This window comes from Sebastes umbrosus, chromosome 19, assembly GCF_015220745.1.
Source record: "Sebastes umbrosus isolate fSebUmb1 chromosome 19, fSebUmb1.pri, whole genome shotgun sequence".
Lineage (NCBI taxonomy): Eukaryota > Metazoa > Chordata > Actinopteri > Perciformes > Sebastidae > Sebastes > Sebastes umbrosus.
Window position 1 is genome coordinate 14,692,402 of NC_051287.1, and position 16,767 is coordinate 14,709,168.

The 16,767-nt window shown below is 38.7% G+C and overlaps 1 protein-coding gene across 5 annotated transcripts in view; it reads right to left on the minus strand.

Annotated features, from left to right (window-relative positions):
* The window catches only part of cntfr (ciliary neurotrophic factor receptor), a 270,120-nt gene that overhangs the window by 35,959 nt on the left and 217,394 nt on the right, over positions 1-16,767 (minus strand). For all 5 annotated transcript variants that reach the window (XM_037752393.1, XM_037752394.1, XM_037752395.1 and 2 more), the window contains 2 exons: positions 9,247-9,364; positions 6,813-6,979 (listed from right to left, as the gene is read on the minus strand). In XM_037752393.1, coding sequence (XP_037608321.1) covers positions 6,813-6,979; positions 9,247-9,364 — 285 coding nt within the window. The remainder of the gene's footprint in view (positions 1-6,812; positions 6,980-9,246; positions 9,365-16,767) is intronic.

Genomic DNA, 16,767 nt, shown 5'->3' on the forward strand with positions numbered 1-16,767 from the left:
GCACCACCCACTCAATGGACAGCGACAAAGTAAACGGAGTACCCTCCTAATCAGTAAACAGAATGTCAAACTCATCGATAACATCGACATTTGATTTCTAAATCAACATTAAAACTTTGTTTTTGCACGTCCATTCATTCAGTTTAAACCTGGTATTTCTGTACAGTTCCAGATAAAGATCAGGCTACACTAATATTATTAGTATTATACTATTTATGGAATTAGATTCCAGTAGGGTCGTTTCCACCTTGTGTGATTTCCAATAACTCCAGAGTGTTGTAAAGTCCAAAGGACCAAATTTATTGAAAAAAGATAGATATACTAATTTTCCAAATTTACAATATGTTTTTATTTATCAAAATATTCTGCTTCAATCCATAATTGCTGGCGTTAAGCCTTTAAAAAAAAAAAAATCACTTTCAATTGGCAGAATCCGCCATTTAAATAGCAATGTGCCAGGAGCAGGCACACCTGGCTTTTAAAGGGAATGGCAGATGGCTCTCTGATTGGTTTTAATTCATGTGACAGCCAAAACACACCTATGATTAATTAAGAGACTAAATGCAACCCTTTGCCCCTTGCGCCTTACTTTGCGCTCAGATTATGCGCCATTTAACTAGCAAAAGTAGAGTTGGACACGCCCTGAATGCACTTTAGACCATGCTCGTTTAAATACAGCCCTTAATGTTAAAGATGTTAAAGGATGTAGCAACATAAGAAAGAAAGAAAAAAAAATCATACGGGTATAATTTCATGAAATCCCATTGTCCATGCTTGGCCTGAAAACGTCTGTCATGCCTCCCTTGACTCTGTTCATTCACATTTACGTCCACATTACTGCGCCTCTTTCTTCCTTTCAGTCTCATGTTGCAACAGTCGCTGCAGTCCATTCTCTCTCTTTGCTGGTGATGCAAGTGAACAGGTATAGCGTAACATAAAAGTCTAATCTTTCAAACAGCTACTTGCGAGACCATTATATTCACTGTCTGCCTGAAAATGGAACAAAAGAGTGGGAGGGAGAGTGGCTAATCTTCCTTTCTAAAAAAGAAAAGGTGTTGCTTAGAGGCTGTCCTGCTGGCTAAGACTATGCAACAATCAAGCAGGAAAACAGAAGAGATCAGCAAAAGCTAAATCTGCATATAGATGTAGGCCTAGTAGTACATACTTTGGACATCTGATTGTAGTGTTTCTAAAAGCATTACCATGCATCACATAGTCCCCTCACTTAATGCCGCCAGGTGTGCCTGCATGATAAAAAAAAGACATCTAAAGCTCTGTAGCCCATCTCTCTCACACTACGACAGATCTCCTTTCAAATAAATGGGCTTTTCAAAAGGAAACGAGACAAAAAAAGTGTAATCTATGAATCGTTTTACAGCAGAACAGGTGTTGAATGACAGCATCTGACAGTGCACTTGAACAAATAGGAGTAGAGTGCTTCAATCTGTAGTGAAATCTTACAAAAGTAAGTTAAAAACAGGAAAATGGAACAAAAAGGGTAAAAAAAACAACAACTGTTGCTTTGGAAGCACAGCACAACAGCTCCTCCTTACACAATGCCTGTACAATTTTAAGAGTCAAAGTCTTCAAGTGTACACATCGCACACTAAATTTGATGTTTAAAGAGTAGTAACAGCTGGTTAGTAGCGGTCAAACAACGCATCAAACTGAAGTCCCAGGTTAAAGCCTCCATGTTGGAAGCAGACTGTATTTTAATTAGGACGTAATTGCAAATAAACTCTAGGTGAAGTGTGTAAAAAGCGCTATTCTATGTGCCCAAGCATTTTGTGGGATAGCTCATTTTACTGATTAATATGTAAAGGATGGCAGTGGTGGAGCACGAGAAACTCAATTACTGAATTGGATTCCTCATCGACTCATTAAAACAAAATTACCCCAAATCTCCCGCTCCCATAATTAAATGACTAGAAATGGTAAGTTCTAAAATTCACATGGCTGCTGTCTTATTTGTTCAAAGCTACGGCAGGCAAAGAGAATAAATATGAATTTTAAAAAAGCACATCAGAAAGCTCTATGTCAGGTTTTCTCTCGTTCAAAAGAAATTATAAATTACAGTCATACTACTGAATATCTTGAAAACTCAAACCACAGGGACTCGTACCATGCCCGTAATATGACTACACTTTTAAACCTCTTCCCGACTCAACTACAACGGGGACACAACACCCTGATCTCTACCTTGTGGTGTTTAATAATTTGAAGGAGATCTGCAGCACTTGTGCCTTTGGGATTTTTAGTTGGAAACTGCAACGGGAAGAAATTTGCTGCTGTCACAGAGACAGTTGGACTTTTTACATTCCGTGCATGATTCGTAATTAGTGCAGCTCTTGGTAAATATGCCTCTAAAACTCTGCCAGCTCTAGTTGTGCTTTTTTTCGTAGCCAATGCTGATCTCTGACCTCGCTTGTGGAGAGAGCCGAGTCTGCTGGAATCAGAAAAATATCACGACAAACTGATTTTCTTTTTTGGCTAAACAATTAGTCTTGAATAACAAATCAGCTTGTCACTGTAGTCTGGGCATGGATGGATTACTGAACGGGCCTGTCAGGGACTACAAAAAGATGCAAATCAACTACAAATAGATATAAAACAACCACAAATACACAAAAAGACCACAAAGAGACACAAAACAACTACAGAAAGACACAAGACAACTACAAAGAGACATAAAACAACTACAAAGAGATATAAAATCACTACAAAGACACAAAAGGACTACAAAGGGACACAAAACAACTACAAATACACAGAAAAGGACTACAAGGAGACATAAAACAGCTACAAAGAGACACAAAATGACTACAAATGGATGCAAAATGACTAAAAAGAGATACAAAACAACTACAGACATAAAACGACTACAAAGAGACACAAAACTACTACAAAGAGACACAAAATGAACACAAAGAGACACAAAATGACCACAAAGAGACACAAAATGTCCACAAAGAGACACAAAACAATAACAGAGACACAAAACAACTACAAAGAGGCAAAAGACGACTACAATGAGACACAGAACAGCTACGAGGAGACACAGAGCAACTACAAAGAGACACAGAACAGCTACGGAGAGACACAGAATAACTACAAAGAGACACAATACGACTACAAAGAGACATAAAACAGCTACAAAGGGATGCAGACAGACCACAAAGAGACACAAAGCAACTACAAAGAGACAATCTGCTCATGAGTCTGGGCTACTCATTTGGTAATCAGAGGAAATAAAAATGAGACAGCTACTGTAAAGAGGTGTTATTATTAGTATCAGTAGTATCATCAAGCTCTTAACTTAGCTTCTTCTGACTGAAGTCTACATATTCTGGCTACTCCTGGTAACCACAAATGAAACCTGAATATAAGAACTCTTTTTTTAACTATTAATTGAAAGGGTGAAAGTGACAGATGATTTAATGGTGCCATTGAAAAGCTACAGCAGCTACATTCCCCCTTTGAAATTAGGTTACGGTATATTCATTTTAATCACAATGAATTAATAATGTCGTACTTAATCATGCTCAGGTGGGCTCATGTCAGAGTTGATAAAAAAAAAAAAATCTGTGTAAGTAAAAAGGCTTTAACTTTTGAAGTCTTTACACTTAGATAAGATCAGTCGGCATTTGATCATCTTGGCACCGGAAAGCTTTAAGTTATCATTTGATGAGTCTGGAGCTTCCTTGAGGGTTCTCTTTGTAACTGTACCCACATCGTGCATATGCGAGGACACACACACACACACACACACACACACACACACACACACACACACACACACACACACGCACACACACACGCACACACACACAATCTCATCTAATTTCATCCCAGCTTTGGTTGGATGAACAAGGACAGTTGAGAATCGTCTTACTCCCACTCAGAATTCAGAAGTGCACCAGGAAGCATGAAATTGTTTTATTTATTTACGATCTGCCTCGTTGTCCCTGATAATGAATGTGGCTTACAACTTTAGAATGGCGTGAGAAAGACTTTTAACAATGCGGGAACACGGAGGAGATGAGGGGAGGAGAGAGCGAGGAGGGGTGAGAGAAGGCAAACACTGCTAAAAAAAAGAAAAAAAAAAAAGAAGACGAACACAGCAAAAGGAGAGGGCAAGACCACATCCACACTAATTTTGATAAATTCGAAAACGTTTTGGCCTTTCAACTCGCATTTTCTGTAATGAAAAACATATCTGAGGCTTTTGCAAAATGCTGCTCTTGTGTTCAAGTGTGGATGAAAAAAAAAAAGTTTCTGTCGCTTCCGACTCTCTTTGTGATCAATCACAACAGCTGTATTGTGTTATCAGTTATACAAAAAAACAAAAAGCAAGCGATCGTGTAGAGCATTGCAGCCAAAGGAAGCAAGCTTTAGCCTGTTAAGACCATAGTTCATAAAGTCTATCCCATATGACGATCACTGGATCGGATATCAGAAGAAAAACAAAATCCGGATCAAACTGGACCGACTCATTTTACAAGAGGTGAAAACTCTGTGCGCGAACGTACTTTGGAGAGAGAAAGACAGACAGACAGACAGACAGCAGCAGTAGATGATAGAGAGGTAAACAGTGCACGCACTACACTACATTAACTGTACCTGAAAAGTGTGTGCATGTGAGTGAAAGAAAACCCTTTTAATATCTCAATAAACTAATAATAACATACAGAGATGGAAGAAAAACTCTAGAAAAGTAGTAATAGGCTACTACAGTGTGAAATACATAGCTACAAGTAAAAGTCCTGCATTCAAAATATTAGGCTACTCAAGTCAAAGTACATAAGTATTAGCATCAACATATACTTAAAGTACCAAAAGTAAAAGTACTCACTATGCAGAATAATATATATTCTTGTATTCAAATTATTGATGCAATAAAGCAATTATTGATGCAATAAAGCTGGTAAATGTGGAGGTAATTTGAATTACTTTATACACTGTTGGGTAGTTTAATCTATAATAATAATAAATCATCATTTATTAGTGCATTATATTTTGTATTAATAACCTGAATCTGCAAAGTAACTAAAGTTATTCAATTTATCAAACTTAGTTGTTTAAGAGAGGGAAAAAGATGGTATCGGATTGGTCGCGGTATCGGCAGATACTCAAGGTCGCGGTATCGGTATTGGACATTAAAAAATGGTATCGAGCTATATGTAGTGGTGGTAACACACTGTTTTATTGTTTTTGCTAGCTGCAATTTAACTCAAAGAAGAAAAGAAGAAGACATTTCAGTCTTTCTTAGGGCTTAAAAGCAAACTTTCAGAAGACGTTTGTCACACAAATGGCATTTTCACAGGTATCTGAGCAGAACTTGGCTGATGATAGGGAGGGAGGAAGAAGGAATGAAATAGGAGGGAACAGAGGAAGAAGAAGAAGTACAAAGTCACAAGAAGGGCATGCGGGAATAAAAGAGGAAGTGGAGGGAAAGAAAAGAGCAGTGGGGTGTTTTGCTATCACCAATAGTTGAGGGATATTTCCTCAGCCAAGGACGCTAATCCGGCTAGCATTAGCATTTTCATGAGTCCTGTGTCCGGGGCTTGGCAGAGCATGTCACTGTCTCATTTGGTTACTTATGTACACACACACACACACACACTCTCTCTCTCTCTCTTTTTCAATACCTCACCCTCTCGGCCGACACACACACACACACACACAATCGCTCGCAGCCCCACTGGTGTCTGTGTGTGTTTACGCGTCATGCACACCCATATCGCGCTCTGAGCAATACAACAGAGCCGAGGACTGCTGGCAGCACTTCCCTTATCTATTAAAGCACTTCTCATTCCTTCTTTAAAATGAATTTTCTCCTCTTCACTGCTTTCCAGCCTGAGTCGCTTATGAATTCTAAGAGCCTCGCTGTTATTATGTAGCCTCCTGCAGCCTAAGTGAACAAAAAAACTTCACAATCCAAATTGCATTTTTTTTTTTTTTTTTTAACTACTTACCGCATGACCATGACGGTTGTAATTTAAAAAATAGCCAAGGACGAACTAACTTTTTCTGGTTAATTCTTACATTAAATATGACTAAAATGTGCTTACATGGCAAGCTGGTGTTTGGACTTATCAGGCACTTTTCAGGGGAGAAACCAGACCTTTGATTTGTGACTGTCACATCCCGTCCAAGACTCAATTAAATACTGTCTGCTGCAGAAAAGGTTCAGAGGTAGCGTGTTTATTATCCAGTGCCTTTGGTAATGACAAGGCTGCACAGTCAGTGGGTTTCTCGCTAATGGACTATGCTGTTGGTTGAAGCAAAAAAAAAAAGAAAAAAGCTGTGCACTCTCCTTTCAGCTGAGTGACATTTATTTGGCCGATGAAATTCCAATTTTCTTTGTCTCTCTGGCACCGAGCATAACTGTGTGCGCAACAAATCTCCAAAGGGAACCAGAAGTCAATGAAATCAGTCATCTGTGGTCAAACAAAATGCATTAACATTGCTCAAGGGTTGGCATCTTCAAAGAGATGCCTCAACACTCTGCGTTTTTGTCCTTAATTCTGTTGCCAAATATTTGTCAATCTGCGTGGGAAAAGGGATCTTAGATTTGTCCGTGAACTTTAGAAAAAGGGAATCGTTTGTTAACTTCAATAAAAAGCGTTAATATTCTGCAGCCTGAAAGAGTTGAGGAGGAACTATGTCTATAATTTTCAAAATGTCAGTGTATTCTCTTTGAACCTTTGGAGCTCAGAAACGTAACACTTCATCGTGTACGTGCATCATTTTGTATAAAATTTGGTCACAAACGTCTAATACGACGTAATAACACATTACATCGCTCTTACCTATATTGGCCTCTTCGAAAATAATGGAGGCCGTGGACTTCCCCAAGGCGTTGACTGACGTCACGGTCACTTTGTAGGGGAAGCTGGAGAAGACCTCAGGAAAACGCACACGGCAGCGGTTCTTATGGTCCGGATCTTTCTGCACCTCCAGTGAACGCTGGTTGTGTCTGGAGAGGAGAGGGAAACAAGGACAGGTGTTAGAAAGACAGAGGGTGGTTTACTTCCGACGTAGAAGAAGAATAGGAAACTGGTTAACCTCTTAACACTGATATATGAAACTAGAAAGCAACCAACCATGTCATGCTAGCTTGTCGGGAAGAACGCCAAGAATAAATTTTAAGCTATGAAAAACTGGCATGGTCAAAGAGGTCCCTTGACCTCTAAACTCAAGATATGTGAATGAAAATGGGTTCTATGGGTACCCACGAGTCTCCCCTTTACAGACATGAACACTTTTTGATAATCACATGCAGTTTGGGGTAAAAACGATGCAGTCTAAAATGGTGTATTTGAATATTTCTGCATATTTGGGTCCCTAAACCTTTTTTGGAATTGCGTAAATTGGGTATCACTGTAAAGCTGAGACTTTTGTGGATCCAATGAGCCCAATTGTGTTATTGTGTTAGTCCCCATAGTAGCCATTTCTTATATTGAGACCATTTTTTGGAAACGTGATCTCACTGTATAAAATGACCTGTTGTGACCTCTAGGATAATCACAGCCTCATGAAACTTTACAACCTTAAACTACAGACCTAGATCATTCAGGGGATGGGTGGCTTTCTTAGGTAGATTGACAAAAAGGAGTGTTTCTGAGCAGTTCCCAGAACTGAAGTGCTCGCCATCAAAATCGCTGAAAAATGCGAATTTCCTACAGAAATCTCCAGATGTCAGAAGTTTTTGATACCAAATCACAGAATGGCTTTTTCTATGGTGTTCCTCAAGGTCTATGTGTCTTAATGTGGTATTTCTGGAGGGATTATTGATCATCTTAAATCACTTCTTGCCCCAGAGTCTGGGCCTTATACATCAAAGCTATGGACATAATTTTAATTCTAACACTAAAAACTGCTGACTATACCTCCTCAGCTTTGCTTTTTGTACATTTTATTTTTTTTTTAGGCCGAAATGTGCCTCTGAAATTTTTTTTCCCAAGGACAATTACAAACCTCTCTTGGATGTTTTTTTTTGGGGACAATTGACAAAAAAAAGAAGCTGTTCAGAACAATGTGGAGCTGATGGCATGCTAGAAAATAAAACAGGCATCACTTGTTGAATGGCTGACCTGGACACCAAAAACACTGACTACTCTTTCTGTCAATCTCTCTGTTGTCCTTTTCATCTATACCTCTCTGTGTCCCACTGCTCATGATTATTCAAACTGAATAATTTCGGCGTTACAACATTGATGAAGGCAGAGTCCACCTGCTGCGGTGTGAGCTGTGGGACTCTGTGATCTGGGGATATCAAAGGGACCCTGACGGAGACAGACTCGCTGGGTCTCCGTCCACACGGTATCTGAGGTCTACCTACTGTTGAAACATGCCTGGACGCCCGAGGACAGGTGGAGACAGATGATTAACTACAGAGTGAAACCAAAATGAAAATATTTTATTCCTATAAACCCCTTCTTATAATCTCAAAATGATCTTTTTAACGGGACATTTTGGTGTTTCATTTTAAAGTTTTGCCTAAAGTTTTCTCTAAATGTAGTGTTTTTTTCGGAGTGGTTTTAAATTGAATGACTTAATTATTTGTCACAAAAATGTTTTAAAATGTATTCTCCATAAAAAAATATCAGAGATACAGCTTAAAGGAACAGTGTGTGGCATTTAGGGGGATCTATTCGCAGAAACTGGAATATAATATTATTAAGTTTTCTTTAGTGTATAATCACCTGAAAATAAGAATTGTTGTGATTTCGTTACCTTAGAATGAGCCGTTCATATCTACATACGGAGCGGGTCGTCTTCACCGAGCAGGCCGTCATGCTTCTACAGTAGCCCAGAACGGCTCTAGAGAGAGCCATTCACGTTTTTTGCGTCGGCCACCATAGTTCTCCTACACGCATGGCACTCAACTTCAGTTGGTTGCAATCTAATAATTTCGGTGTATTAAAACTGTTGTTTTATTGTCGCAGTTTTGGCCACCCTTGCTATTTGTAACTATAGGATTGCCTCTTGTCCCGTCAGACTTTGTTGTTGTGTTCCAGGATCACAGCAATTACTCTGGTGAGTACAACAATACCGTAACTGATAACGATTTCCAAAATGACAAAAATAAGACATGCATTCTAATAAAACTGAAACTATCCTTTAATTCAAGTCACTTAATGTAGGCTAGGTCTTTGCATATCATACCAACATACACTGTAGAGATGATTTAAACATGCAAATCAACAAGTTGCACCCAGAATACAAAACAAATGCACTTACTGTACGTCCACTTCAAAGGTCGTGGGGATGTACGTCGGGTACTGCTGGTGCCAGCTGCAGTAGAAGCCTTTAGGGTAGGTGTTGGATCGACAGGTGACTGTGGGCTCCCGAGGGGGAACTACAGAAAACAAGAGAGAGAGGGCAAGACAGTTAACTAATATGTAGAGTACAGTATGCAATTAAGAAGAGAGACATACCTGAAAGGTATCAGAGTAACATAGATCACATTAATCATACACAAAGCAGCTCCGCCTAATTACACATTTCCTTATTGAATAATTAATTCTTGATCAAATATTTCATTACAAACGTCACTGCTACTCACGTTAAATGAAGTGGCGTCTCTGGCTATGTTTTTATTAGATGTGCTTTTAATTTGTTTAGTCGTGATTGCTGGTGTTTTTCTTTAATTCTTCTTTTATCTTATTATAACAAATACATTAAAGTTAGATCCAGAGAGAGGTAGTAATTAAGGTCGCTTATGTACGTGCAGACTGAAACTCCTTTTATGTTTTACAGTATCACTTATATTTTCTATAAACCTCAAGCAAATCTGAAAGTGTTGAATCTGATATATTGAGTCAATCTGAGTCAATAGAGGATCTTGTTACCAAAATGTCAGGTCAGGTTCAAGGTCAGATTCAATTCAATATATCAGTCACTCTGCAGTAGATATCCGCTTCCTCATATTGTAATTTAATGATTGCAGCATTGTTGCGCGTTGTTACTAGGGCTTTTACAACGATTCAAATATTTAATTTTGATTAGTCGTGTGATTGTCCATAGTTAATCGTGATTAATCGCAAATTAATCCGACATTTTTTATCTGTTCATAATGTACCTTAAAGGGAGATTTGTCAAGTATTTCATACTCTTATCAACATGGAAGTGGACAAATATGCTTTCTTTATACAAATGTTTGCATATATTTATTATTGAAAATCAATTAACAACACAAAACAATGACAAATATTGTCCAGAAACCCTCACAGGTACTGCATTTAGCATAAAAATATGCTCAAATCGTAGAATGGCAAACTGCAGCCCAACAGGCAAATACAGCTGTCAGTGTGTCAGTGTGCTGACTTGACTATGACTTGCCCCAAACTGCATATGATTATCATAAAGTGGACATGTCTGTGAAGGGGAGACTCTTGGGTACCCATAGAACCAATTTTCATTCACATATCTTGAGTTTAGAGGTCAAGGGACCCCTTTGACCATGCCAGTTTTTCATAGCTTAAATTCATTCTTGGCGTTCTTCCCGACAATCTAGCATGACATGGTTGGTACCAATGGATTCCTTAGATTTTATAGTTTCATATGATGCCAGTGTCTTCACTAAGCTTTAAAATGAGCCCAATACAACCTAAAAATCACAAGTTGTGTTAATGCTTTAAAGGAATCAGTGGCGTTAAACAAATTTGCGTTAATGCGTTGTCTTTGACAGCCCTATTTGTAACGTTGGGTGTAAAAGAAAAAGTGAACTGAACACCTAGTAGTGGAATATGTGTGACCCAGGACACGCTACCTATGAAACAATTCAATCTAATTTCAATGATTTCAGAAAATGTATAAAGCAGGTGATGGAGAACAGATCAGGAGAAATTGGAGAGATAGAGGTAGGGGAAAAAAAAGCAAAGAAGCTGGGAGGGAGCGAGGGAAGGAAGGAGGGAGGGGAGACGCTGAGTGGAGAAAGGAAGGATATTGGAGTGGTAGAGCAAAAGAAGAATACAAGAGGTTGGCCAGAAGAAGTGATGTTACGCCAACTCTGGCCTCCTCCAAGATTAGGGTCTTTTCTTCACGGCTAGTCAACCGCGCACTCGTCTACCACTCCCCCTTTCTCCCCTCAGCTTCTTACCCTTTCACCCTTGTTATCTCTACTGCATGGAGCATACAGTGGGTGTACAGTGGGGCATCGCAAAAACACAGTTCTATATGCTATTTTTTTTACTTATAAATCATTTTCCACCCCTGATGTGTTTTCTGTTCTTTTGTCATTCCAAACATTGTGTTTCATTGGTTGGGATTGCTGCAGTATATCACTCTGACAATACATGGGGCTGGCCTTGGACTTTCTTTATTAAATATCGGATATCAGCCAGTCAGTAACACATACTCCTGATAAGATAGGTCGGCCGATAACAGCTACATTCACACAGTTTAATTCCTCATTTATAGTCAGTAATGTACACCAGAGTTGAATGGGTGGGATGGTTCATCCTGTCTTTAAGAGCCACTAACCCATTGAGTGTGGACATGGGAAAAGCTGCATGAGCTGCCCAGTCGAGCAGGATCTCTCTCCCCTGTGGGAAAAACGATAGCTCCCAATGTTTTTGCAGAACAGGGCTTTCAGGGTGTGTCCAGAAAAAAAAAAAGGTAATAATTATACAGAACAATGTAAAAAAAAAGGGATCTTCACCTACTTTAAACAGCATGGAGAGAAATGGAATATTTCAAATAACTTTTTCAGCTATTTTCAGAAGGGACAATGGAGATTTCTAGATATGTGACCCTGAAAACTGCGTTAATCTGATAAAGAAGTGTTTGAAATTGTATTCTGAATGTTTTTTCAGCAATGTCCTGAATGTTGATCTGGATCGAGATTAAATGATAGTACACAGAGTGTGTATAAGTTATTGGCCCCAAATTGGAAAATAACTGATAAGATAAAGGATAAGAACTGTACATCGTACCATGTGTATTTTATTTTCCTTTATTTGGAGCATCTATTCGGAGTGCATTATAACTTTCTGAATACTATAGGCATTTACTAAACCATCTTTATAAATAAATTAGACATGTCAAAGTTAACGTATTATAACGTGTTAACGCAAATTTGTTTTAACGCCACTAATTTCTTTAACGCATTAATACAACTTGCGATGTTGAGGGTGTAGCGGGCTCAGTTTTAAAACTAGAGTGAAGATACTGGTGTCATATGAAACTAGCAAAACCTAAAGAATCCATTGGTAGAGGAGGTTAAATAACACTCCAAACTTATGCTTAATTTTGGCAAGGAAAAACTGGCATGGCCATTTTCAAAGGGGTCCCTTGACCTCTGACCTCAAGATATGTGAATGAAAATGGGTTCTATGGGTACCCACGAGTCTCTCCTTTACAGACATGCCCACTTTATGATAATCACATGCAGTTTTGGGCAAGTCATAGTCAAGTCAGCACACTGACACACTGACAGCTGTTGGGCTTGAGTTTGCCATGTTATGATACCTGTGAGGATTTCTGGACAATATTTGTAATTTTTTTGTGTTGTTAATTGATTTCCCAAAAGAAATATGTACATATGTTTGCATAAAGCAAGCATATTTGTCCACTTCCGTGTTGATAAGAGTATTAAATACTTGACAAGTACATTTTGAACACACAAAAATAGCGCGATTAATCACGATTACATATTTTTATTAATTGACAGCCCTAAAATAAATATATTCATTAAAAATATTAAAAAAGGAAAAATTCAAAATATATATATTACTTAACCTTTGGCTAAAAAAGATGAGCATCATTGGTTTCGTCATCATTTAGATTAGAATATACAGTAAGTGTGCTAGTGAGTTAATAGTTAAAAGTAATTAATAGTAATAGTTAATAAGTAATGTTACTCGGCTAGATCACCATGAGCACCTGATAGCCAATAAGAAACAAGTATTTTGTGGCAAAAAGAAGCAAGAGGCAAAGTTTCTCAGTGTTGGAAAACAAACTAGTGGCGGAAAACAGAGTGGAAAGGCACAGTCACAGAAAGCAGATGCCTGATTTATCCACCATATCTCAAGTATTTCTCTCTTCACTAATGATTATTTAGGTGATTCATTTGCAGCCAGTTTCAGCGACATTCTGTTATGTTTTGTGGTTTCATCACTTAGGAAGTGTGGTGCGGTTCCTTATTGTTTTATCTGTCAGCTTACTCTCGGATGCTGAAACAATCAATAATGTTTTTCTTGATGAAAAACATAATTATGAGTAATCCTACGTTTTGTATTTATGATCACTCTATAAAACAATAACAAACATTTCCATTTATTGTAGCAGCATCCTGTCTAATTAGTTTGTAATTGCGATATCGAAACATCTTTTTGCAACATCCCTCAAGGTGTATTTGGCCAAACCCAGACACACGCGCCCACAAGCAAGAGGTATAGGCTTGATTGGCTGCTATGGGGTCATTTCAGAGTCAGCGCACAATCAGCTGTGTTTAAGCGGTCACCACGGCAACTAATTAGCCTGTCAATAATGTCAACGATGAGGTGCCGGGCACGACGTCCAATCACACTCAATTAATCATTGAGACTAATTGGGGCCATCTTAATCAATTGGCTCCTCATCTGAGAGCTACAGTCAAAGTCATACATACACACAATGTCAAACACAAACATACCCCCACAAACACAAACAAACAACGAGAGCTGCCGGGATTCCTATCGGCTTTTTAGAATTAGCCATAATCAATCAAACCAGCTTATGAAGAACTTGGAGAAGTTACAATTCCGACAATAAAATGCCGGTTTTAAAGAGAAAAAAGCAGCAGAGGAAAGGTTAAAAAACAAAAAACAAAGGGGAAAATGGTGAAGGAATATAGACGTGAAGAGGATGAGCATAAGTGTGTGTTCACGCAAGCCGTGTTTGGAGTGGTTTATTTGCACTCTGGAGTGTTTACTCCTTTAATTTAGTTCATTTTGCCAGACGTGAATGGCGTCAATCAAACTGCCGCTGAGACACCTAGAAGGGCAGTTCATGCTGTAGGGCTCCTCCGAGGGGACTGAGCTGTGTGCTTTGTTAGGAGGGAGAACGTGATCTGAACAATCAATACCAAATGACCCCCTCATAATAACACAAGGGTTTATGTGTACAATGAGACAGATGTTGACGTCTAAATGCCAGCTGTTCATCATGGTTTAAAAGCCAAGCATACCAGAGAGAAAGAAGCAAGCACAAATCAAAAACTGGGCTGAAGCTGATACATGTTACTAAAACTTTGACCAATGAAAGCAACTTGCAAAGTTCATGTGATTTAAGTTAACAAGCCCTGGATCGCTTGCATTAAATAAATGAGTATATGTTCAGTTTTAACCTATATATGCACCCAATTAGACTGTTATCAGGTCTTTATAAGCGAGATATAGATGTGGGTCAGTAGGGGCCTAATACACCTACTATGTTGTAAAAGTGAAAGCGAAACCTAAAGCAACACGTTGTAAAACTGCTTGAATGGTTATGTTTGAACACAAAAACAGCTTCTTTAGGTTTAGGCAACAAAACCACTTGGTTAAGTTTAGGGAAAAACATTGTTTTCTGGCTAAAAATAACTACGTTTCAAAAGTGAAAGTGAAACTAAACACAAAGACAACTATACACAAAATGCACTGAAACCATCCATTGCCCCCGACCACCACCCCATATGGAGTTTCACGCTGTCTATACTACAGCACCTGACTTCCGCTTCTGCTCCTGTCATAATAACTATGGTCGCTGTTGTCTTCTTATATTCCTTCTTTTGGTGATCGCCCATGTGAATAGATGATAAAACCTACTGGTGGGCCAAAAATGACGTTCAAATATTCTAAAAAAAACACATAGGTTCGAACTATTCAAATATCTATTTTTGCGCATTATGTCCATGGACACTGTGTCCTTACTGCTTTTTTTTTTTTTCAAAAATCAAATACAAATTTTCATATTCGAATATCTGTTTTTATTTACTATTCAAATATATATTTGAATTTAGAATATTCGTTGACAGCCCTACTTCTGACCCACATCTATGGGGCTTATAACCACTGATAACGCCCATTTAATGGCCTGATAACAGTCTAATCGGCTGAGAGATGACGCTTTCTTTTCTTTCTTTATTTATTTGCTTCAATGCGGTTGGACTGCAAGATCAAGTGTAACTTAAGTGGCTTGGTGGTGCCCGAGGGAAGAAAAGAGGGAAATGAGGGCCGGATGGTATAAGAGGAGGAGAGGAACTGGGATAAGAGAAGAAAAGAGAAAAAAAAGAGTAAGGGACATACATGAAAAATGGAAAAGACAGCATTCTTTCATCAGACTTTACTTATATAACCTTGAAAAACTCTCAGACACACAACATGAACGTATGCACACGCCCAAAAAAAGCTGCCGCTCTTTCGCATCAGTGACAAATAAAACATCAAAAGCTTTCATTGCATCTGATGAAAATAGAGGCTGAACCAGGAAAGAGAATACAGAACAAGAGATAATGTACCTGTAGACAAAACAGAGAACAAAGACAGCATGAATATGAAAGTACATAAAACAATAGTTCTAATTAAAATGACATTCATTGGTGAACCACCCCAACCTTGAATCGATGGCAGAGACGGGACACCGCTCATGAATAAATGTTATTTGAATTAGTGCGCTTTCATCATCTGGTTTGAATTGCTAAACACTGAATGTGATTTTGAGGATGCTCTTTGTTAGCCTCATGAAACACACCTGCCTGTGTGCACATGTGCACCGAGTGGTTAGTAAGGTTACTTTTAAATGGTAATAGGTCAGAGACTCAACTTACTGTAGACTGTGCCTCATGAATCATAATGAGACCAAAAAGAAAAAAAGAAAAGGAAAGAGACATCTTTTCCACGACCACGATGGAAAACCAAAAAGCAGAGAAATCCATGTAAGCCCTGGTTTGGCACCTGGCTTTAAAGCAGACGTTTTCAGAAGTACAGTCAAATTCCTAGTCACAGATTTTTCTTTCAATATGTCATGCTATACACTGCTCTTTCACTCTTTACGTCACAGTGAAATGGCATTTGGCGTATCTCTAGTTTTGTAAACATGACTTATGTCTGAGTGAAGCAAATGCTCCAGGATTTAATCGATTTAGGCCCCGATCACACATCAGACACGTGGCTAGAAAAGCGTTGCCATATGGTACGGCGCCGCCTGGCGTGCACTCCTCTCTTGCGGTTTTTAAACACACAATGAAGTTAAAATAAACCCTGCAAGGCGCATATAGTCGCACCGCTCGTCACTACCCAGGCAGCCATTCAAAGCAAGCGAACTTTACTACTCTTACTCCTGTTGTGATGACGGAAGAACAGTGGGACGATGGCAAATACCGACAAAAGGTTGATATTAGCGGTATTTAATTACGACAAACTATACAAATTCAATAGCACAGCAACGTCCGTTTGAATCCATTTTTTTTTTTATTGCTCGGTTGATCCACAGGCGCACCACGCTGTTTTGCCATGGCGTTTTTGAAGCGGCAGCGCCTGTAGCGACGGTTTCGTCTGTTAGCCTCCACCAACATGTTAGATCAGGAGGTGGGTGCACATTTATGTTTGTTCACATCTGTTTGGATACATTTATGTGCACGTATTTTATATTTTACAAGACAAATTTTAGTACATAAATACTCAAATGTTTTTTTGACATATATTTGACATACACAAATATGATACTACATGATAAGAACATGGAGCAACATGTACTAGAGCCATAGAACAATGTGTGATCTCAGCTTTAACTCATTAC